Genomic DNA, 23,124 nt, shown 5'->3' with positions numbered 1-23,124 from the left:
ATACGAAAACACAGCCAAAATTAATGTTTATAAATAATGTAGATTGTTCTTCATGGAGATGTACTAAAACAAGAGTGTCTACTTCAGGGTGTGTGCTATTGTGGTGCCATGGAACTATCCCCTGATGATGTTGGCATGGAAAATGGCAGCTTGTTTGGCAGCAGGAAACACTGTGGTCCTGAAACCAGCACAGGTACATTGTAAATGGGGTTAACATTGTCTTATAGGTCATGTGATCAGCAAAGACAAACATGTGATTGATGCTGGCTCATGGGTCATGTGATTAGCAAAGACAAACATGTGATTGATGCTGGCTCATGGGTCATGTGATCAGCAAAGACAAACATGTGATTAATGCTGGCTCATGGGTCATGTGATTAGCAAAGACAAACATGTGATTGATGCTGGCTCATGGGTCATGTGATTAGCAAAGACAAACATGTGATTGATGCTGGCTCATGGGTCATGTGATCAGCAAAGACAAACATGTGATTGATGCTGACTCACAAATCATGTGATCAGCACAGATAAACATCTCTGACCCTGGTGATTGTAATCACTGTCCGTATATATGTCCGTCTGTCAACACTTTTTATGACACATAATGACTTACTGTAAAAATGGTTATTTACATGTGGGGGAAATTTACACTAATTTCGTGGTCACGTGATAAGTGCGTAAATTTCCCCCATGCATATAGTTATAAATAGTTGATTGGGATATATAGAGTATTCAGTTCCCACATATTTTTCCCCACGCATAATATTGGACATGGAAAAATGCATACTTAACCCCTACGTAAATAACCACTCTTACAGTAATTTACCTTTGGATTTATACATGATAGTACTTGGATTAGGCAGAGGGAGACCCTTTTAATTTTTCAGATTTATCAACCTTGTTGTCGCAGATTTATGGGACGTACACTTTTTTGATGACTTGTTACATCACATTCTATGCCATTTCTGCCTCTAAAACATCCATTACAGGGCACTTTCTGACTGTTTGTTTTCTAGTTTGATCAGATTTCTTATTATGGAATTCTGTAAATTTGGTGTAAATTATTACAAAGACTGTTCATGACTAGTGTAAAATTTGTATAAGCCTTGCTAATTTAAATCAGAAAACAATGTGGAGAACATAACTTATTGTAGAATAATATAAGAGTGTTAAAGTTCTTAAAGAGAGCAAGGTCACCGTGTTAATTTCATGCTGATTTCTGATGTTTTCTGCAGGTAACACCTTTGACAGCCCTCAAATTTGCGGAGCTGGTCGTCAAGGCTGGCTTCCCTCCAGGTGTCATTAACATCTTACCTGGACCAGGTAAGAAAGATAGAGAGAAAAAAAAGAGAAAAAAGAGAGAGCCTCTTTTATGGACAGGACAGATGAGTTATGTCTGTGACTGCTTGGGTAGAGAGGTAGAATAAACCGAGTTTACTTCCAAGACTTGATGCTTGAAGAGTTTACATCAAGGAGGGATAACTCTCACAACAGCCATCAGATTATAACGGATTGTTACAATTATCATGAATTCGAATGAAGAAAGATTGTTCATGCACTCTGACCGTGATCTCTAAATGTTTACTTTTAAGGCTCTTCCATTGGACAAGCCATGTCGGATCATCCAGACATCAGAAAACTCGGATTTACTGGATCCACTCCGATAGGAAAAACCATCATGGAAAGGTTGGGAGATAAACTCTTTGTCTTTCTTCTTTGATTGGCAATGTCATAGAATTGTAATTAGTTTTCTTTAAGTATAAGAAAGGAGAGCTTTTGATTGAATTTTTACTCAAATGCATGTATATTGCTTTCTTTAATATCCTTGCCTAAATCTACCTAGAATTCATTTTCATGTTTTAACCCATTAAAAAGGTTAAATATAGAACTCTTTTTCCTATATTACCCCATATAACTAATTCTTACTGATAATGTGGTCTGGAGCTTTCTCACATGATCTTGGGGGGGGGGGGGGGGGGGGGGGGGGGGCATCCTGTATATTGCAATAGTAATGTTTTTTCCACTTCAAGGTCATCTTAGTGCGTTTTTTTGTCCATATTAAACCACCATTATTGCAATAGTAATGTTTTTTCCACTTCAAGGTCATCTCAGTTTTTTGTTTTTGTTTTTTTTATGTCCGTATTAAACCACCCCTAACATGAATAACGTTGATACTTACATGACATGTATAGCAGTCATATGAATCTCTGTCATGTTTACTTATGATTTTCGATGTTTCGATAATTTACAGTTGTGCCAAAGCTAATCTGAAGAAGGTGTCGCTGGAGCTGGGAGGGAAATCTCCCCTGATTATTTTTAGCGACTGTGATATGGACAAAGCTGTTAGAATGGTAAGTAGGTCAAGGGTTATAGGTCAAAATGCTATGTGGGTCGATCTTTGTTAATATAATTTAAGAAAGATCAAAGGAGCAAAATTAAGTGGACAAAATTAGGCTCAACATGTGTTTTGTGGTAGTGTGGTGGAATCAAATTTTGTTTGCATGAAATTATGTGATTTTGTCAAAATTTAATTTATACGTAGATTCATGGACAATTGTTGTTAGTATTTTACTCTTATAATAAATAAAATTGGTTGATTACATGATTTGATGGTTTGGTTTGGTTTGACCAAGGAAACAATGTATAAGTATGCACTGTACGTATTTTGTTTTCATAAAGTAAATTGTCAAAAGTGACAATACTGAAACAATGAAATCTTTTTTGTTCTACTTTATATGCAGTCACTTGTAAGAAATAATTGTTTTGCTTATTAATAGGGATTGAGTTCCGTGTTTTTCAACAAAGGAGAGAACTGTATTGCCGCAGGACGACTGTTCGTGGAGGAATCTATTCACGACGAATATTTGGAACGCATCGTGAGTTGAATTGCAGGAAGCCATCAGTTTCATATGCTAGACAAAAATCAATTCTTCTTTTACCATGCATGCATGACACTAATCTTACATCTTACTTAGCTCACATGATTTGAAAGATGATGTGAGCTGTTCTGATCAAAGTTTGTCTGTAGTTTGTTGTCAGACAGCTGTTGACACTTCATAGATATATATTTACATTCACTGAATCTTTTCTCTCATATTTCTTTTGAAATTGACATTACTTTCATCATGCAGTAAATACATGTTTGTTGCCAACTAGTTCGTTCCGGTATTCTAGTACCACCTGTCTTGCAAAATCATTACCATATATGGAGTGTCATCAAGGTCAAAGGGTGCATTGGCTGTTCCATTTAACATGACAAATGGGTCAAGGAATATGCATGTACATGTGTACATATAAAAAATTTGGATAAATTTCTCGAGAACCAAATTTATAGTACATTTTTTCGAATTAATATGTAAGCATCCTCATGTAGAGTAGATTGAAGTTTGTCCACACCATGGCCCTTAGGTTCAAGCTGGGGACTCAAAGATATGATAATTTGTGACGTAAGAAAATGCAGTAGCTCAAGACTGTGATCTGGCCAATGGCCTCTTGTTCGGTCACCTATTGTAAGACAGGTTCATGTAACTCCTCTCAAGACTTGGAAGTTATGATTACAAATTACTGAAAAACTGTCATGGTGTCGCTGATGGACAACAATTTATAGGAAGTCACATTGAAATAAGTGCTAATATAGATATTACACATGTACATATGAACTTTGAAAATCAATGAATATGAATTATAGTGAACGATGTGTATTTTGTAAAACAGGAGGTTTTCCTATTGTAGATTGTGGTGATTAATGTAAATCATAGGGAACTTATCTTGTAACAGCAGAGGTTTTCCTATAGTAGATTGTGGAGATTAATGTAAATCATAGGGAACTTATCTTGTAACAGAAGTTTGACTATTGTAGATTGGAGAGATCAAGAAGATGAAGATCGGGGACCCTCTGGATCGCTCCACCGACCACGGGCCTCAGAACCACAGAGCTCACATGGAAAAATTACTAGAGTACTGCGAGGTGGGAGTCAAAGAGGGGGCCAAGCTTGTGTACGGGGGCAAGCAAGTGGACATGAAAGGTAGGGCTCAGTATAGAGGGAAGAAGGAGTCGGGGCTTTTCTTGAAACAAACTTCATGAATTGATGGCACTTGGGGCTAGTGATACTTTTAACTAATGCTCAGGTGACTGTTAAGGCTTGTGGGCCTCATGTTGAATAAGAAAATTACACACAATTGCTATTGATTCGTTTGATGAAGATGTTGTACATTTCTCACAGGACTTTTCATGGAGCCCACTGTGTTTACGGATGTCGAGGATCACATGTTTATTGCCCAGGAGGAGTCGTTTGGACCGGTGATGATAATCTCGAAGTTTCAGGATGGGTGAGGGTTACCGCGAAAATGTTCACTCGAGAGAGAGAGTTAAAAAAGACCTACTTTTGTGAAGCTCATGAAAATGTTCACTCAAGTGAAATTAACACTGAAATATATTTTTGTGAAACTCATTGCCATCCAATTAAGGTTTGCAAATTTTACCCTATCTGTTGTATAGTGTGACCTTGAAGGAGAGCATGCACCCATGAGAAAATAAACAACTTCTAAGAAAAGTTTAAGGCGATGATTCAGATAATTTGTTGAAAGAGTTATAAACAGAAACTAAAAATATAGAGCTTTCAACAGTTAACCAAAAACTATCTAGGAAGCATTGTGATTAACTTTCCATTTGTCTCCATTCTGTGATTTCATATTCAGATTTGAACTTGCTTTAACAGGGATGTCGATGGCGTGTTAAAGAGTGCTAACGGGACGGAATATGGTCTGGCCTCTGGGGTCTTCACGAAGGACATTAACAAGGCTATGTATGTGGCAGACCACCTCGACGCCGGAACCGTGTTTGTCAACACGTACAACAAAACGGACGTCGCCTCTCCGTTCGGAGGATTCAAACAGTCAGGTTTCGGAAAGGATCTCGGTGAGTAGATGAAAACAAATATGCAAGAAACTATGGCTGTCATTGTGTATTGTAAAAATGATACAAGTGCATATATTTTTAATTTTTCTAGAAGACGAAAACGAGAATGCAATTTCCATGTCATAATTGGTAGTGTGAAATAAGCATATATCAGGGGGGGGGGGGGGGGGGGGGGTTATTTCATTAGATTTCAACTACCGGTGGATACACGTACATGTGTTTTGTATGATGTTTCAATGTGTAGAAACCATATCCAGGAAATTACATGCCATGAGAACTGTTAAGGTCATGATTCACAAAAATCGGCCCCCACAAATTCATTACACAAACACTGTGATTAAAGTGAAGTAATTTGATCCATAACTGGTAATAATTTAATTCTTATTGTATCCTTGTCTCTGATTGGTCAAATTCCAATTGAAGAACACAGGTTATTTTTGTATAACCTGGTTTGGTCAGCTGGTTTGGTATGGGGACACACCCACTTGACAACCAGATGTCGGAACTATTTTTTTTTCTCTCTCTAAACTTCTATGGAATAGAAAGTCAACGTGCACAATAAGATACTTCGGTTTGATACACATGTTGTTTTCTCGTTGTCAATATTAGCATCTAGGCCTACTTGTACGCAAATCACTTTTGTTAAACATCTTTCTCTGTATGTATGGTCGAATAATACTATTGATAGATTAAAACAAATATATTATATTCGAATTAATGATTTGCCAAGTAAGTATTACCCTGTTCATTTTGAAATACATTTCTCACTGGGGAAAAGAAGGGGGGTGCGTTGTTTCATTCCTTGATCCGTCTTTCAACAAAGCAAGCAAAAATTCATACGTCACATTTTATCACATGACGTCAGACACATTGACATGTGGATGCTATTTGTTACTTGCTTACATATTTTCTTGTGTCGGATTTACTATTAGCGATAACATTGCATACAAGGGTAAGTTTTCATTTAGTAGAAGTTTTCACAGAGTTGAAAGCCGTAAATTATTGCATTTTCGGATATTTGCAGATTTATTTTGGGTAGGCCTAAACAATGCAATTTCCCGTATTTTCTCAATCTGTCGGAGATGATCGACTTCAAAGTCGATCTCTATCTCTAAAGGGCAGCGAAATACTCATTACATGGATAGTCTACACATATTTTCTATCATGATAAACTTCACTTTCGATACAATATTTTGATAAATGGCTAGGCTCCGTAGAACTAAGATTAAAGATGGCGACCTTTGGCTTCGCAGCTAGATCTAGACGCTTCGTGTCGCTGTTGCTAAGTAAATCATTGCGCGGCTTGGTTGACTTGTATTTTTCCGAGTGTATGTACATTTTGATAAACGAAGGTTAGCATCTTTGTCTCTTGCATTAAATTATAAGGAATGACTTTAATTCTGGGGCAAGTTATACGAGTATAACCTGGTTTGGGTCAGTTTACGCTTTTTTATAATCCGCTTCGCGGATTATAAAGCGTAAACTGACCCAAACCAGGTTATACTCGTATAACTTGCCCCAGAATTAAAGTCATTCCTTAAATAATTAGTTGAAGTAAATTATCTTCTAATTTGTCCATGAATCTCTAGAAACAGAAGCTTGAAATATTGGTGTATTCGTAGAGCTGAAAATCAGCATTGAAGCCTAATATTTACCATGTATATTCCTAACTCCTGAAAATGTCTGCTTGCGAATTAGCAGTGAAGTTTGATAAATGTATGTACCTTGTGTATTTATAACTCCAGAAAATGTGTGTATGTGAATCAACTGCAATGGTTGATATTTTATGTGTGTATGTTAATTCGCTGCAATGGTTGATATTTTATGTGTGTATGTTGATTCGCTGCAATGGTTGATATTTTATGTGTGTATGTTAATTCGCTGCAATGGTTGATATTTTATGTGTGTATGTTGATTCGCTGCAATGGTTGATATTTTATGTGTATATATGAATCCGCTGCAATGGTTGATATTTTATGTGTGTATGTGAATTCGCTGCAATGGTTGATATTAGGACGTTCTGAAGATCTGCATTTTTTTTTTACCAGATTAGAAGAATGAACAAAAAGTTACTTAATTGATTAATACATATACTGTACTCATGAAAAGGAATAAAGGGAAACGAAGCAAGCAGTTAACAATTGGGACCATTGGGAAATTATTCAAAAATAAAATCGGTGTAAAACCAGGTCTACAATTTAGTACAGACTGGGGATATTTGAAATACAGAACTTTGAAATTTTGTATAACTTCCAGTTACATTTATGCAATAATGTCAAAGACATATTTGTGAAAATTTTGGAGTTTTGTAAAAATGTTTAAGTAGTATGTACAGTATATTTTCTTTTCAAGCCAACATTTTCTTAATACTTTGATAAAATCATTGTAGTAATTATGCATGATTTTTTTGTGCTCCCCAGAAAATGTTTAGGGAGCATATAACTCCCATGTGTGTCTGTCATCAGAAATTGATATAATTAATCATAAATGTTCATTGATACAAGGACTTTTGATGCAATGTATTTCAAAGTCCTTTTGGAAAGGTAAAGGTCACACAGAACATAAAATTTCCTTATTTCAACGGTTTTTGATATAAAATTTCCCACTTCCTAACATTTCATCAGAAATTGATCATAAATACTCCTTGAGACAGGGACTTTTGGACCAAGGACATTTTGGAAAGGTTAAGGTCACTCAGAACATATACCTTAAATAAGTGAAAAGTTCCTTATTTCAACAGTTTTTAGGGCCCTGCATGAAATGCGGGAGCCCTATAATAATCACATTGTCAGTCCATCAACACTTTATTTGTAACAAGATAACTCTCAGTTTTCATTGTACAGTTTTCAAATTTTGTACAGAAATAATTTACAATAAGAGGAAGACACCTATAGATTTTGGGGGTCATGTCTGTGTGTATGTTGTTATCTTTGTTATGACTATCTATTTACCACTGTCGAAGGGAGATAATTCAATTTGAATTATGATATATTGTATTGATATAGAAAACTTACAAAAAATAAGTCTACAACATTTTGTATGAGTATATATATATTTTTTTTAACATGATATTAAAAAATGCTTGGTTTTACATGTATATTAAATGAAATGTACGTCATTCCCAGTCAACAACTCTTGATCAGGATCGGAATACGAAATTAAATTGAATGTCAAACAGAAGTAATTTACATTTGCATATGCTTCATGATTCCTTTTTCACGAATTTGCACTCCGGTGTATCTTTGAATATTATTAATTCTAACATATACACTGTACATGTATACCAGCCCCAAACATTGCTATATCAAATGCAGATGTCACTTTCCTCTAATAACCCTCAGCAGCGCCCTTGTTAACCGTGTCAGTTTTCTAGTTGAACAGCTATTGATCATATATCATACAAATAAGTAATTATAGGCAAATGGCTTTCAGACAAAGGTCAATCAAGGTCATTTTATATATGAATATATTTTATATATGAAGAAGTTTTGAACAGGTATTGGTCATATATCACACAAATAAATAATAGGTCACTTAAGGTCATTTTGTAAAAGTCAAAAGAAACCAACCCTTCATCAGTATTTCAACAGTTATTGATCTTTGTATGAGTCATTCATCATCAGAAGTTCATTTGCATTTCAGTAAGCATCCATCAGACTTACTAATATCCCCGATTTGTTTTGTTTTTTCTATTTTTCAGATATAAAGAGGAGGATGAAGTTTGAATAAGTCGGACTTATTTTGATGTGGGAGTTCTTTGCCTCCAGTTCTAAAGAATGTGTGGTGATAAACTCCATAAATGCCTTTTAAAGAATTTGAACTTGATGCCAAAAAAAAAAAAAAGAAGAAAGAATCCTGGTTCTATAGCTTTAGTCTTTTCATATCTTTTTCTATTAAACAGACAATGCCATACACAGGGGTGGGGGTGGGGGGGGCAGTTTACTTGAAAGTTATGAACCATATTAATATATTTTTCAATTATATTTGCAACTTTTGTGTTGTGACATTTTACTTATTTGTTTACTGTGCGGTTATTGGTACACTGCAGCATTGTCTGATTGGTTTAGTTTTTTTTTTAATCCGGTGTTTTGGTTTTTGGGATTTCTTTTTCAGATTTTCAAACATATCACTTTGGTCAATACTTAGTCTCATTTTCATTTATTGCGCTTTAATCGTTTTTATTTTCAAATGAAAGCTGGAAGATGGTATTCAAATTTTGTGCATTTTGAATCTGGTCTTTCAAGATGGACATAAATCAAGTGACAGTGTTACCATTACTTGGATCTAGAATTTATATGACAAGTAAATTTTCTCCGTAAAGGTGTAATGTCTTAACTATTTCAACATTTTCTTTTCTGTTAAATTTGATAGCAGATACAATCAGACCTGTACATCTGGTTTGTTTTCGGAGGTTTGTTGTAGAGTTTAATGATGTGAAGGTAATGATTTAAGTTGCCTGTTGAAGTGTTATCAGTTATCAGAGCTTTGTCTGTGTGCTGCCTTTATATCACGTGAATCACTGTTATATAGTGAAGGCGTGCTTTGTTGGTTGGGAGGGGTATTTTGTTGGTTGGGAGATGTGTCATTGTAGGTTCACCCTTGTGTACAACATCTGACTTGAACTGTATAGTGCTTTGCCTAAATTATATTTTGTTGCATCATTATAATGTTTCAGAGATGGAAGATTGGGGGAGAGGTTGTTGTTTTGGGTCTGTTATTCAATAAGTTTAATCTGTCTTTCCCAAGTTTTAATATTTGCTAGCTCATGAATTTTGAACTGTGTAAAACAGGGTAAAATGCAAAGATAAGGTCAAAGGTAAAAAGACAGACTGAAGGTCGCTGTCCATGTTTTCTTAAGTTGTTTTTTTTTGTTGTTAGAATGGTTGTAAATGCACTATTGTAAATTACTGGTTGCTGGTGCTTTCCTTGTTATGTGCCATAAATTTTAAATATTTTTGAAAAACGGGATACAATGGTTTAGCTCCCTTGCACAGCACGCTTTATGTGTGAGCACTCTTCTGAAATGTGATCTTATTGAAGTACATTGTGTAACAAAGTACATGTACAACATTGCGTTTAGATTATAACCCCCCACCCCCTTTCTCCTGACCCCCCTCCCCCTTCCCCTGTCCTAAATGTTATGAACATATACTTGCAGTACCTATTCTTCTGTTAAGCATCTGGGGTCCATTTGGATTGAATATGGTACATGCAATGCAAGTGGATTTTTTTAATATTTGAAAAACATGTCCAGTATATCTCTCCATTGATTGGGTAGAAATATGTTGAAATTCTTGTAGCCAGCCACACATGAAATTGTTTTGAAATTTATACTTGTTTCTTGTGTTTTGTTTATTTTCTAGTGAGCAGATGAGTGCATTGTGAATCAAATGTTCTAATGATGTAAAAGAGGTATTATTGAATTGAGACAAATAAATGGAGAATTTTCCTTCAATGAAATTATGGAGTAATTGTTATATTTCAAAGTTTCTAATTAAGAAATTAATTTCATTTTTGAAATATATGGGGGGGGGGGGGGGGGGGGGGGCTCCTGTATTTTCAAAAATGAAATTTATGTCTTGTATTTGCATTTTACTTTCATTTCTATGGGAATTCCCAGTCCTTAAAATAGACATACTATTTTTATCATGTATCTGTATTCATACGCACATTGTTTACAATTACAACGCATTCATGAGGAAGTGGTTGTCTTTACAAAATGTAGAGATATCAAAGGCAAAAGCACTGGAAATGTAGATATAGCAAAATAAGCAGCTGTAACATCTAGAGAATGGTTATTATTGGTGTTTAGTTGAAATGTTATGTAAACAATACATATTTCAATCATGAAAAGATGACCACTTTAACAAAGTATGGACAATGTAATTTTTTTTTGTGAAAGTAGTACGTTACAGATTTGGAATTTTAATAAAGAAGTGGAATATTAATTAGATGTTAAAGTTTGTTAAAATCCTGGCCCCCAGGGTAGGGTGGGTCCACAATAAGGCATCAAATTTGTATATGGGGATGTATAGGAGTGGAAATTAAAGCCAAAAATCTTGATCTCAACATCAGCATGGTCATTAGTCATCTGTAGCTTCAGGTAGTTCAAGTGTGTTCAAATCGGGTAGGTTGGGTCCACAATAGATCCAAAGTTTTATATCTGGGAATAAACTCGCCAAGTATTATTAAGTTTAACCAACTTCTTTACAAGAGTACCAGGTCCACACAAAATCCAATGCAAATGGTCCCCAAGTTGTGTGAATTCAATTTTTTGGCGTATAGTTTGGGGCATATTGTTTTGTCCAGTCTGTCTGTCTGAAACTTGCCTTGCTCACAAGTTCAGAATGGCGGGTTATAGAACTGCCGTATTTTATACAGCACAGTCCTTGTGACAATAACTTATTTTGGAACCCAAATTTTGAATCCCTGTGACCTCAATCTTGGAGTTTGACCTACTTTTAAGAAAGCCTAATATATGCAATATCTCCTGAACTATTCAAAGTTGCAGGACTTTCATGACTAATATCTGTCTGTATGTATGTTATATGCAGGACCAAATTGAAAACTAGCATTATTGCTAAATATGTAATCCTGGATAAATAAAGGCTTCATTATTATTTGCATATAGATTCATTTTGTTTACATTCTATTCATGATCCTTGACCTTGGAGTTTAATGCAGGTTTTCATTTTTTCCCATAAGTTGTGAATGGTGAAAAAATAGGGCTCTTATATTTCATAAATATACGCCTTGGCACAAAACATTTTTGTACCAAATTTTCTGACCTTACAGCCTTGGCCTTTGACCTACTTATATGAAAGCTTTCCTAAACGATATAACCTAGGGCTTTAACATTTTGTCTTTTGATTCTATGGGGCAGACCTTTCATTTGATACCATTGTGTTTGAACTTGTGAACCTGACATTTGAATTTGACCTACTTTTAAGATAAACCACCATAAACTATTCAATATCTCCTGAACTACATATACTGAAGACAGTTTTTTTTTTCATATTTTGCATGTAGATTCCTGATGGTAAGACCTTTTGCTTGACCTATGATCTATAACATTTTGTCCTTGACTTTCTCTAGAACAACATCTTTATGTTAGTCATGCTGTACATATATTGGTGTTGCGGCACCGTATGTTGAGTGAAATGATGTCCATTTATGTTGTGACCATCTGGGATTATGTTGGGGTCTCATTATGGGGTCAAAAGTTTTCATGGGTTGATTGATTGATGTTTTCCGACACACTCAACAATTTTTCAGTTATATGGTGGCGCCCAGTTTCTTGTTGGTGGAAGAGAGAACCCAGATACAATATACCTGGGAAGAGACCACCGACCTTCTGCAAGTAAACTGGGAAACTTTCTCACTTACCGGCGCGAACGGGATTCGAACCCACGCCGAGCAGAGGTGAGAGGCCATGTGATTTTCAGCGTGATGTTCTAACCACTCGGCCACCGAAGCCCGTTTTCATGGGAATGAAGTTTTTAAAATATATACAGATGTACATGTATATTAATATATATATTAGAACTCACAACGTCTGAACAACAGCAGAACCAATGTGACTCAGGTAGCAGTAACTCATTGATAGGGGGTTCTCTTATAATCATGAAGTCACGAGTTCGAGCCCTGCTTGTACCATGGCTGCGTAAAACTTAAGAAAAAGTACAAAGGAAGTGATTGCGCCTTTGCCAAACGTTTGGCATTTAAAAGTGAGAATCGCAATTATTTTGGATATGACCTTAAAAATGGAGGTCCCGTGTTGTAGCAGGCATTGGCTCATTAAAAAATCCTTCTACTGCCCTAATGGCTAAACATAGTTCTGAATGTGTGGTACTTCATCTACAACTAGTGACGTCTTAATAATACAACTAGTGACGTCTTAATAATACAACTAGTGACGTCTTAATAATATGAGTGAAACATTCTTGACGGGACATGAAACAACAACCAAACGACCTGAAACACAAATATCTTGAATATCATGGATATGTCGAAGTAAGTTGAAAGTTTCAACTACATTTTCTTTCAGCACTAAAAATGTAATTCAACCTCAATATTTCAAACCCTCATATATCTTGAAGTTTTTTCCTTGGGTCTACTGAGTTCGAGATAAAGAGATTTGATTGTAATTATACCTTAATTTGAAATTAATTTACAGTACTGTTGTATGTTGTTCTTGTTTTGTAATCACCTTTATTATTCTTGGAGTAGACAGATATTGTATGGACAATTAATTTTGACCAGAACAACTTCCGTGCGCGTTGCAGAGGAAGGCATTGAGTAGCAGGTGAAAACAAGGGGTCCAGTGCACCACTGGAGTCTGTACAAGCGTTCAAGTCTTTATCACACAGATTTATATGCAACATCATAAATCCGTTAACATGTCCCCTCCCCCAAGGAGAATATCCACTCTTTGGGATGGTGGAGGGCTAAATGGTTCCAATCTGTACTTGGGGTCTAACTAACGAGTATGTTTTCTTTTTGTTTGGCTATCCAGTGTGGAGGGGGGGGGGGGGGGACAAATCACTTTCTGGATTCGCACTTTTACTAATCCGAGGGAACAATTACTTCAGCACACACATTGTCAACAACAGTGGAAGGATGACCTTTCAGGAATTGATTTATTAATCGTATTAATCCCGAAACTAAACCCACATTACTGCATACTCATTTATACCTTTGACCTAGCTAACCTTCTGAATCTAAATTGTCAATATATATAAAATATATATGAAAATCAAGCATCGGAAACCCTTCTTATTAATCCAGCAGATGGAGGCCCAGAAATTCTATTGATTCTTGATCCCCCCCCCCCCCCCCCCCCCGGTCACAAAAAACCGTTAAAACGATCAATAATCAACAGCAATCTAATTAAAATTAGATCTTATGACCCTCTCATCTACTCACTTACATGTATGTGTAGCGATAGTAGATGAGCGGATTATGGGATCTGATTATAATTAAATTGTAATCAACATATAATTTAAATTTCTGAATTTTACGTTTGATTCATTGCATACAACGATCAACATTTCGATTTACCTACACAAGAAAAAATCATCACATTGGGTTTATAAATCTTACATAAACATATACAATGTATATATACATGTAACATCCTGATTGGTATATTCTGTATACGCCAGCTTGCATATTAGACTCGCCTAAAATTAGCTCCGCCCCTTACCCGAGGAAAACTGACCGGTTGAAACCCCAGTAAATAGTATACGATCATTCATAGACATGATATTGTACATGCAGAATGAACTTTAAAAGAGCATATGTATTCTATAAACTTTCATTGTATTGTAAATGACTATAATGGCCCAGAAAAAGCAATTATTGATAAGGCTCCCGAGGCACTCTAAATCAAACAGCTAGAGTAACATCAACTTATATTTTCAGAACAAAGTAAATAAAACTTTAAGATAAGTTAGGATATACGGGGGGGGGGGGGGGGGGGGGGGGGGGGTCTGATACTTTTAAACCCATTCAGAAGTTATATCTAACACGAGTATTTGTGATTATTTCTGGCTGTCTGTCTGAACTTGATTTTGTCAGTTTTAAAATTGATATATCCTGTGTATGTAACTTCTCGTGCCAGTTCTGTCAGTTATAACGTGATTAGGTTTTATAAATCTCAATGAATTAATGCACTGTGTGAACTTTGTCATCATCTGATGTCTGCATATTACACGTTGTAAACAGTGTGTGTTTATTTCATGTACTGAATCACTTTTACTTCTCCTGATTCACATAACCCTACCCACAACCTCCCCTCACTGTCCACACTCAGTCCAAGGGGATTATCTAGTCCACAATTGTCCACACATCTCAGGAACTGTCCGTTCTGATCCAGGATGTGTAGACAGTCATTGTTGTAATCTGCCACAATGATATGACTCATGGAGTCTGTCACTATATGTACAGGATCAAATGACTCCTTACTCCTGGCTGGTGTACCGTCGTATCGGAATCGGACTCTTCCTGACTTGTCCACCACGACCACGGTGTCAGCATTACTATCAGAGGCACAGATGTCTCCATTGTTGTTCTCCACCACACGCAGTGTGTGTATCCCTCCTTTATAGATTGGTTCTCCATCGTCATCTCTATCTATTTCCTGTTTCACTGTGTGTCCCTGATAACGGACAATTTTACGTTGGCTTTTATCAGTAGTACACATACTGACCAGGATGTCCCCTGACTTAGTACAGCATAGTTTGGCTGGATGCCAGCCCTGTGGTGTGGTTATCAGTGTCTCTGTTCTCCCGTGTCTGACAATGTTCACAGTACTATTGATAACATCACTGTACACCAGTTCTCCCTGTCTGGTCACTGTGATGTCACAAGGCCAGGGTTTACATGTGGTGGTGACAGTGTCCTGTACAGACCCGTGTATGTCAACACGTCTTATGGTTTTATCTTTACCACTAACCCAGGCTTCATCCACTCCCACACAGGCAACATTGTATAGAGGATTAACTCCAGTAGGAATGGTTGTAATTGATTTAGCTTGCTCTAACAGCTTTTGTAAAGATAAATAGGAGACTTCCCCTGTCAGACTGGACAGTGTTGTCTGTGTCAGGCTAACTTTGTATTCTCCTAATTCCAGGCTGAGTTCTCTCCCTTGGGCTATGTTGGTTTTGAGTGATGGCAGTTTGACATCAATATCAGTAGGCATGTTCCTGAATGCCGCAAGTTTAGATTTGTGGTTGGTGACTTCAAAAACTCTTTTGGATTTCAAAATTTCTTTATTTCGTTGAACTGTTTGAATCATGTCTGGAATACAATTATTTATTTTGGATTGGTGGGATATTAGAGCAGCCAGGTGATTCTCTTTCAGGGATTCCATCAAAGACCCAAGTGTGTTGAAAATGGTGTCTACTTCTTGGTGCCAGAATTTTCTCAGTTTTTCTTTTTCTGTTTCCAGTTCATCACATTCGGCCCTTGTAATGGATATTTTGCTTTCTGTTTCTTCGTTTTTCTTCTTGCACTGAGGAATAATGGTGAATTCAATTTCTTTGGTTTCCTCTTCAAGTTCCTTTTTCTTGTCATTAAAACTTTCCGGCATATCCTTGACTTTGTGTCCATTATGGACACCAACTATGCATTTCAGGCAAACTGGAACATCACATTGCTGGCAGTGAACCTCACATCTCTGGTTGGAGTGAAACTCACACTCAGGAAAATCAACCTTTCTGTCTTTGAAAGGAACGATGTCATGTGGTAGGGAGTCAAGCTTGTCCACGTGTTTACTAACGCATTCCACACACAAACTGACTTGACAATTGTTACAGAATTTTCGGGTTGGCTTGGCACAGAGGTCACAGGTGATGATCTCCTGTGCTTGGTTGGTGGGCGTGGCCATTGTATGTCTCTGTTGGAAAATGAAATATTTGTATATAGAATTAAGTTACAATTACATGTGTGTAAAAGAAATGATCGATATATGATGATTGTGCCAATGACAGGTTTTTTTTTCATTTATTGCTGCAAACATGCTACATCAAAAAAGAAAATTAAACGTCGTGCACCCGAACCGCCGTCACCGAACTCTCGGTGCCAAACTCCCGAACTGTCCCATTCCAAGTCCCGAACCGTCGCGCCCCCGAAACGCCGCGCACCCATCTAGATATATTTAAATTACCATTTTTTGTTAAAAACCTTCAATCAAGGGTAAGGAGTGACCCACACCCGGAGTGTGAATATAATGTGTATAGATCTTATATACATTACTCCCTTCCTAGTATTGGAAAATGTGGCATATCTGGTTTTTCTCTCTTCCCGTAATTTATTTCGATCTCGATTTAAATTATTTACCCGATCTAAGTACATGTAAAGGTTATTGTATATTTATTTCGGTGTATCTTGATTTATTTCAACGAAGGGCGTGACGAGTTCTGCTTCGCACTCGTCTCGGCCCTTCGTCCAAATAAATCAAGATACATCGAAATAAATATTCAATAACTTACTTGTATTATGAATTAGAAATATACTATCTGTCATGTGACCAGTGATTATCATTGGCGGATTTAACCTCCCTCCCCTAAAATTTTCAAATTTAAGGTAAATTGTGGTCTCTTGTCAATGTAAACGATATAAGAATTTCTTTCGCTCTCGGAGGAATAAATGACAAAATCTTTTGATTTACTGGATTACTTTTGTTGCGAATAACATTTGCGTCATTTTATTAATTTCACCTTATTGAAAATGACAGTAAATAGTAAAAATTACTACATAAGAGACATATTTCAAGCCTTGTAAAATCCAGGAGCTTTGTCCCCCGAACCCCCACTAGGGCTTTGCCCTGGATCCACTGGGGACCTTAATGCTGCCTCCAGAGCCCATGCCTTATAAAAAGGTGCACCCCTTAACCGCAATTCTTGGATCCGCCCTTGTTTATTGCATGATTTTTTTTTAATTAACGCATTGAAAAGTAAAGTTTTTGTCAGGTGATCGCTTTGGGTATTTTCCTCTTTCTGCCATGCATGTTCATCGCGCACTTATCGCCCGATAGATGGTGAGAGCGGATGTGCAGTATGTGTCTGATCAGAGCACCTCAACTATGATCATTGGCGGCTTGCACGATATGGGTGCACAGTTTTTATTCAATGATGATCACACATTTCGCACAAACACGGCCGTGAGCCTAGATCTCGTGAATTCGGATTTCGCCATGTGTTGAAATTGTCAGTTGGTGTTCAGTAATGTATTTACACAGGACAGTTAAAAAAAGGTGGTCTCCAGAGCCCATGCCTTATAAAAAGTTGCGCCCCTTAACCGCAATTCCTGGATCAGCCCTTGTTTATTGCATGATTTGTTTTTAATTAACGCATTGAAAAGTAAAGTTTTTGTCGGGTGATCGCTTGGGTATTTTCCTCTTCCTGCCATGCATGTTCATCGCGCACTTATTGCCCGATAGTTGGTGAGAGCGGAAGTGCAGAATGTGTCTGATAAGAGCACCTCCACTATGATCATTGGCGGCTTGCACGATTTTATTCAATGATCACACATTTCGCACAAACACGGCCGCGAGCCTAGATCTCGTGAATTCGGATTTCACCATGTGTTGAAATTGTCAGGTGGTGTTCAGTAATTTATTTACACAGGACAGTTAAAAAAATATGCAAATGATGGTTCCCCCCACTGGTGTATCTCCAATTATTATACACTTTTTATAAAAGGACAAACACCACAGCCATGATACAAGTAATCATTGTATAATCATTGTATCATGCATGGCTGTGCTGTTTTTTCCTTTGATAAAAAAGTGTGGATATACACCAGTTGGCAGAACCATCATTTGCATATTTTTTTTAAAACTGTCATGTGTAAATAAATTATTGAACACCACCTGACAATTTCAACACATGGTGTTCAAATTAGAATTCACTTGATATAGTCTCGCGGCCGTGTCGATATCCACCTTATCATCCCAGTAAATTTCACGAAATGTGTGATCCTCACATGCTTGTGAGAAAATCCTCATGGTCATCATTGAATAAAAACTGTAAATCCAAATCGTGTAAATCGTCAATGATCATAGTGGAGGTGCTCTGATCAGACACATTCTGCACATCGGTTCTCACCAACTATCGGGTGATAAGTGCGCGATGAGCATGCATGGCGGGAAGAGGAAAATACCCAAGCGATCACCCAACAAAAATTTACTTTTCATTGGGGTAGTTAAAAAAATCGCTAAAACACATCAAAGATGCGTATGGCCGAGTTGCAGTTTGCGTATTTAATATAGTTTATAAGTATGAAGCTTTGAATGGCCGCAAAAGGTATTTAATGTGATCTTGACCTTTGGACTTTGGATTTCAAAAGCATTAACATGAATCTTGAATGTCATCAGGATTTGAAGTCAGCAAGTATATGTATAAAAGTTAGAGGCAAGCTCAAATCTACAGCATATAGTGAAAAAGAGACCTTGACCTTTTACCTTAAAATAAATAGGAACCTTCCTCTTTTGGATGTGATCAAAATATGCAAGTCTGACAAACACGCACAAAGTAGTATGAAAGTCAGAGACCAGACAAGCTCAAATCTGTGACAAAGTTACCTTGACCTTTGACCTAAAAATAAATGGGAACCTTCCTCTTTTGGATGTGATCATGTTATGCAAGTTTGACAAAGATACCCCTAGTAGTATGAAAGTTAGAGAGCGGACAATCTCAAATCTATTGTATTTAGTGACAACGTGACCTTGACCTTTGACCTCAAAATAAATAGGAACCTTCCACTTTTGGATGTGATCATGTTATGCAAGTTTCACAAAGATGCCCCAAGTTGTATGAAAGTAGACTGGACAAGCTCAAATATATGACATTTAGTGACAAAAGTGACCTTGACCTTTTGACCTCAAAATAAATAGAAACCTTCCTCATTTAGATGTGATCATGTTATGTAAGTTTCACAAAGATGCACCAAAAAGTATTAAAGTTAGAGACCGGACAAGCTAATTGTGGACGCCGCCCGCCCGACTGAACGCTTATCCTTCGACAATGTAAAAGCCGGGATTTGCAACGCAACTCGGCTAAAAAGCATGCAATAACCACTGGTCACATGACATATTTTACCTTTCTAATTGGTCATGATACAAGTAAGTTATTGGATATTTATTTCGGTGTATCTTGATTTATTTGGACAAAGGGCGGAGACCTGTGCTTCGCACTCGACACCGCCCTTCGTCCAAATAAATCAAGATACACCGACATAAATATACAATAACAATTACATGTAGGTAACGCCCACTTATCATTAAATGCCATGTCAGTTGTCTTGCGTGCAAACGAACTCTGGCGGAAGTTTGTTGTCCATTCTAAAGCCGTGCAGCGGCGGTCCTACTAAACAGAGTACGCTATGTATGTTTTATTATCTTAGAGTATATGCAATATTTAACCACTGTTCGTAAGGTTTTTTGCTTTAGTTTAACCTAATGAATGTATATCTGGAATAGTTTGTGTTTGTTTTCATTATTTTAGGAATTATTTTGAATTACAGTGGTACACATTCAAAATAAAGAATTAAATTATGAAATTTTACCAGCGTACTCAAAAGTACTTTAAAGTACTCTAGCGTATTCTGTTAAGTAGGACCTGTGTAGCGGACACCTCGGAGAAGTGAGACAGCTGTTTAATTCCTAACGCCATTTCTCAAAATAACACTATAGCAACAGTTGTTTTATTCACATTCAAGGAGTCTAACCTCTTCGCATGCACAGACGTCACCCTAGAGTTACCCGGGTCATCCCAATCAAACGTACCCAGGCTGTGTCCATCTGTGTTTTGTCCCATTTTACCTTAGTGTAGATGAAATCATATTTGGGTTTCGGAATTTTTTTTTCGACTAAAAGAAAGGTTTTACATTATATGCTTTAGGAGCATGTATTTATCATTGATGAACGGGTAATAAATTTTTTAAGTATTGTCAGGATTTCTCCAAAATCATGTGATTTCTCCGCCGATCACCTGTATTTATAAGTCGTTAATGTGGATAGTCATGATCAGATGTTAGCTTTTGAGATCTTTAATATATGTTCACGTATAAATTGTATTAGAATTCAAAAGTAGTCATCTCAAACGCTTACGTAAAGTAAAAATTGGACTTTTCAGAACGACTCTTAAGAAGGTATGCTACACCGGAGAATTTGATATGGATGAAAAATGGAGGATATGTACAACAATATTTGAAAACTGAAAACTGATATTTACTCTATTTAGTCAAAAAATACATTGTTAGTAATTTAAACCAATCTGAATTTTTTTTGTTTTGAAAACCTGGTGGACTCGAACCCGCGATCTACAGTTCAGCAGTCGACGTGCTAACCTACTGAACTACTCAGCTAGCCAATGATTTAAAATTGATAGACAAATATTGCTGATATCTATATTTTCATCCATGCTTGAAAAGGAAGTCAGCCATTATGACGATGTAGAGTACCTCCTTAAAATGAAGATGATCGGTGAGGAAATCGCATATTTTGGAGAAAGTATTGCTACCTATTTAACATAACCTATTTAACATAACAACCCAACACATACAATCAATCATATATATATATATATATATATATATATATATATATATGTGTGTGTGTGTGTGTGTGTGTGTGTGTGTGTGTGTGTGTGTGTGTAAATTTACCCAATTGAGAGAGAGAGAGAGAGAGAGAGAGAGAGAGAGAGAGAGAGAATACAATTATTTAGAAAAATGTAAACGATGAAAGAAGCAATAATTTTCTCCACTCTCAGAGAAATAAATGACAAAAACTTTTAATTTATTGAATGACTTTTATTGCCTGTCTGACGTGTTTCATGCCGATTGTTAGACCGTTCTTGGCACACTGATTTTGACTACGGATAACTCCGTTTACCTAATCAAGATATAGGGCTCACGGCTGGTAGATAAGAAAGCAGGGGATGCTTTCTTATCCAAGGCACCTGGTCCCACATCTGGCATATCCAGAGGTCCGTGTTTGTCCAACTCTCTATTTTGTATTGCTTATGGGAGTTATGAGATTGATCACTGTTCGTTATCTTCGCCTTTCAATGGGAGAACTGATACGTTTTCAAAAAATCCTTAAAATTTGCGTCATTTTATTAATTTCACCTTTTCAAAAGTGACAGAAAATAGTAAAAACGACTACATAGGAGACATATTTCAAGCCCTAAAAAATCTGTAAAAATCCGGGAGCTTCCGGGGCCTTCGCCCTCTGGGCCCCCACCAGGGCTTTGCGCTTGACCAACTGGGGACCTCAAGGCGGCCCCCAGATCGCCTGCCTCATACAGTTGCGCCCCTCCCCCCAACTGCGATTCCTGGATCCGCCCCTGATCTTAAGGTCATAAAATGTGCTTTCAATGGCGATGGAATTGGACCCTACACGGTCATTGAGAATGGAAATGGAACTCGGTTATTTAAGGTTCATACAAGATACACATTGCATTAGAACTATTTTATAAAGCACAAAGATAATAATGAACTCTTAAATCAACATGTACATAATAATATATTATATCAACAACCGATTATACTGTAACAAACATTATATGTAAAATTTCAGCTGTCAACGTGGACAACAACTATAAAGTGACCAGCCTATAAGTTACCACCCGTTTACTCCCCGTGACAGTATACCGACTTCCTGTAGGTCAATATGATGGACCATAACAACTAAATTAAATAATTATGTAATGCAAATACATCGTTTGCCTGTTTTTACTACCGAACCGTGGGGAAATAGAGTTATTGGTTTTATAATCTATATTCATTTCGTAATTGAATTCGAGGGAGATGGTGGTGTACATAAGATTATGTACACTTTATCCCAACAACTCAAAAAACTCCCAACAACCATTATGTAACCCACTCCAGATCCGACACAAAGTACCCCAGGTTGATCATTATAATACACTATTTCACAATATCGTAAAAAATTTGAATCATGTGACCCAGAATGATAATTAGATACATTATCTATCGATATGATCGTTCTATTAACACGACTACCAAATGAAAATAATATTAAGTTTAAACAACATCCATGATCTATATATACCTTTCACATCCGATCACCGCCCAGATCGCTGTCGATGGACACGGAATCCACGGCCCCCACCCCGATATTCACCTGGCTGGGAAGTACTTTCGGTTTGGTGTTTATTCTTCCTGGTAGATTTACCTTTACTACCAGTCACGTGATCTAAGTTCAAGTCACATGGTTTGAGTTCATATATTGTGTACAGTGTATACTGAGGTATGTTCAGCAGAGCGAGTGCTCGCTAACAGTGTCATACCTGGCGCGCACCTGTCAACTGAACGGAGGCGAGCGCTCGTTTTTTATCCAATATGGCAGACAATTTGAGTTTATAACTGTTACGAAAGTCACAATTGTAGATTTTTAACGATTTAGCATTTACAATGATTTTCGGAATATACGATCGACAGGGGTTCTGATTTTAGATGCTTTGTGACGACAACCGACGAAAGGAAACTGAGTATGGAAATGAAAAAGACTTCGACAATCGTGTATTTTTGTCTCTGTGAAATTGAGAATTAATACAGAGGTACAAACATGTTATTATCGTCTGCTTCACTTCTCAGTCGTGGACAAGAGAATATCCTCTGTATCAGTGTTCCGTCTGCGCACAGGGGCATCTTATCACACATATATAAATACCTTATCC

At 36.9% G+C, this 23,124-nt stretch overlaps 2 protein-coding genes across 4 annotated transcripts in view; one reads left to right on the top strand and one right to left on the bottom strand.

Moving 5' to 3' along the window:
• The window catches only part of LOC125654392 (cytosolic 10-formyltetrahydrofolate dehydrogenase-like), a 56,100-nt gene extending 45,722 nt beyond the window's left edge, over positions 1 to 10,378 (top strand). For all 3 annotated transcript variants that reach the window (XM_056145432.1, XM_056145433.1, XM_056145434.1), the window contains exons 16-23: positions 88 to 193; positions 1,236 to 1,323; positions 1,593 to 1,686; positions 2,252 to 2,351; positions 2,778 to 2,876; positions 3,860 to 4,025; positions 4,224 to 4,329; positions 4,719 to 10,378. In XM_056145432.1, the coding sequence (XP_056001407.1) occupies positions 88 to 193; positions 1,236 to 1,323; positions 1,593 to 1,686; positions 2,252 to 2,351; positions 2,778 to 2,876; positions 3,860 to 4,025; positions 4,224 to 4,329; positions 4,719 to 4,926 (967 nt within the window). In that variant the 3' untranslated portion in view covers positions 4,927 to 10,378. The remainder of the gene's footprint in view (positions 1 to 87; positions 194 to 1,235; positions 1,324 to 1,592; positions 1,687 to 2,251; positions 2,352 to 2,777; positions 2,877 to 3,859; positions 4,026 to 4,223; positions 4,330 to 4,718) is intronic.
• Positions 10,379 to 13,992: 3,614 nt separating this feature from the next.
• LOC130048559 (E3 ubiquitin-protein ligase TRIM71-like) lies at positions 13,993 to 22,655 on the bottom strand. Its single transcript, XM_056145436.1, has 2 exons — positions 22,497 to 22,655; positions 13,993 to 16,316 (listed from the first exon to the last, which is right to left on the bottom strand). The coding sequence occupies exon 2, from the start codon at positions 16,305 to 16,307 to the stop codon at positions 14,652 to 14,654; it is 1,656 nt and encodes a 551-aa protein (XP_056001411.1). The 5' UTR covers positions 16,308 to 16,316; positions 22,497 to 22,655; the 3' UTR covers positions 13,993 to 14,651.
• Positions 22,656 to 23,124: the final 469 nt, after the last annotated feature.

This window comes from Ostrea edulis, chromosome 7 (assembly GCF_947568905.1).
Source record: "Ostrea edulis chromosome 7, xbOstEdul1.1, whole genome shotgun sequence".
NCBI classification, from domain to species: domain Eukaryota; kingdom Metazoa; phylum Mollusca; class Bivalvia; order Ostreida; family Ostreidae; genus Ostrea; species Ostrea edulis.
The sequence above is the reverse complement of the archived record's forward strand: the minus strand, read 5'-3'. Positions and strand labels throughout refer to the sequence as shown.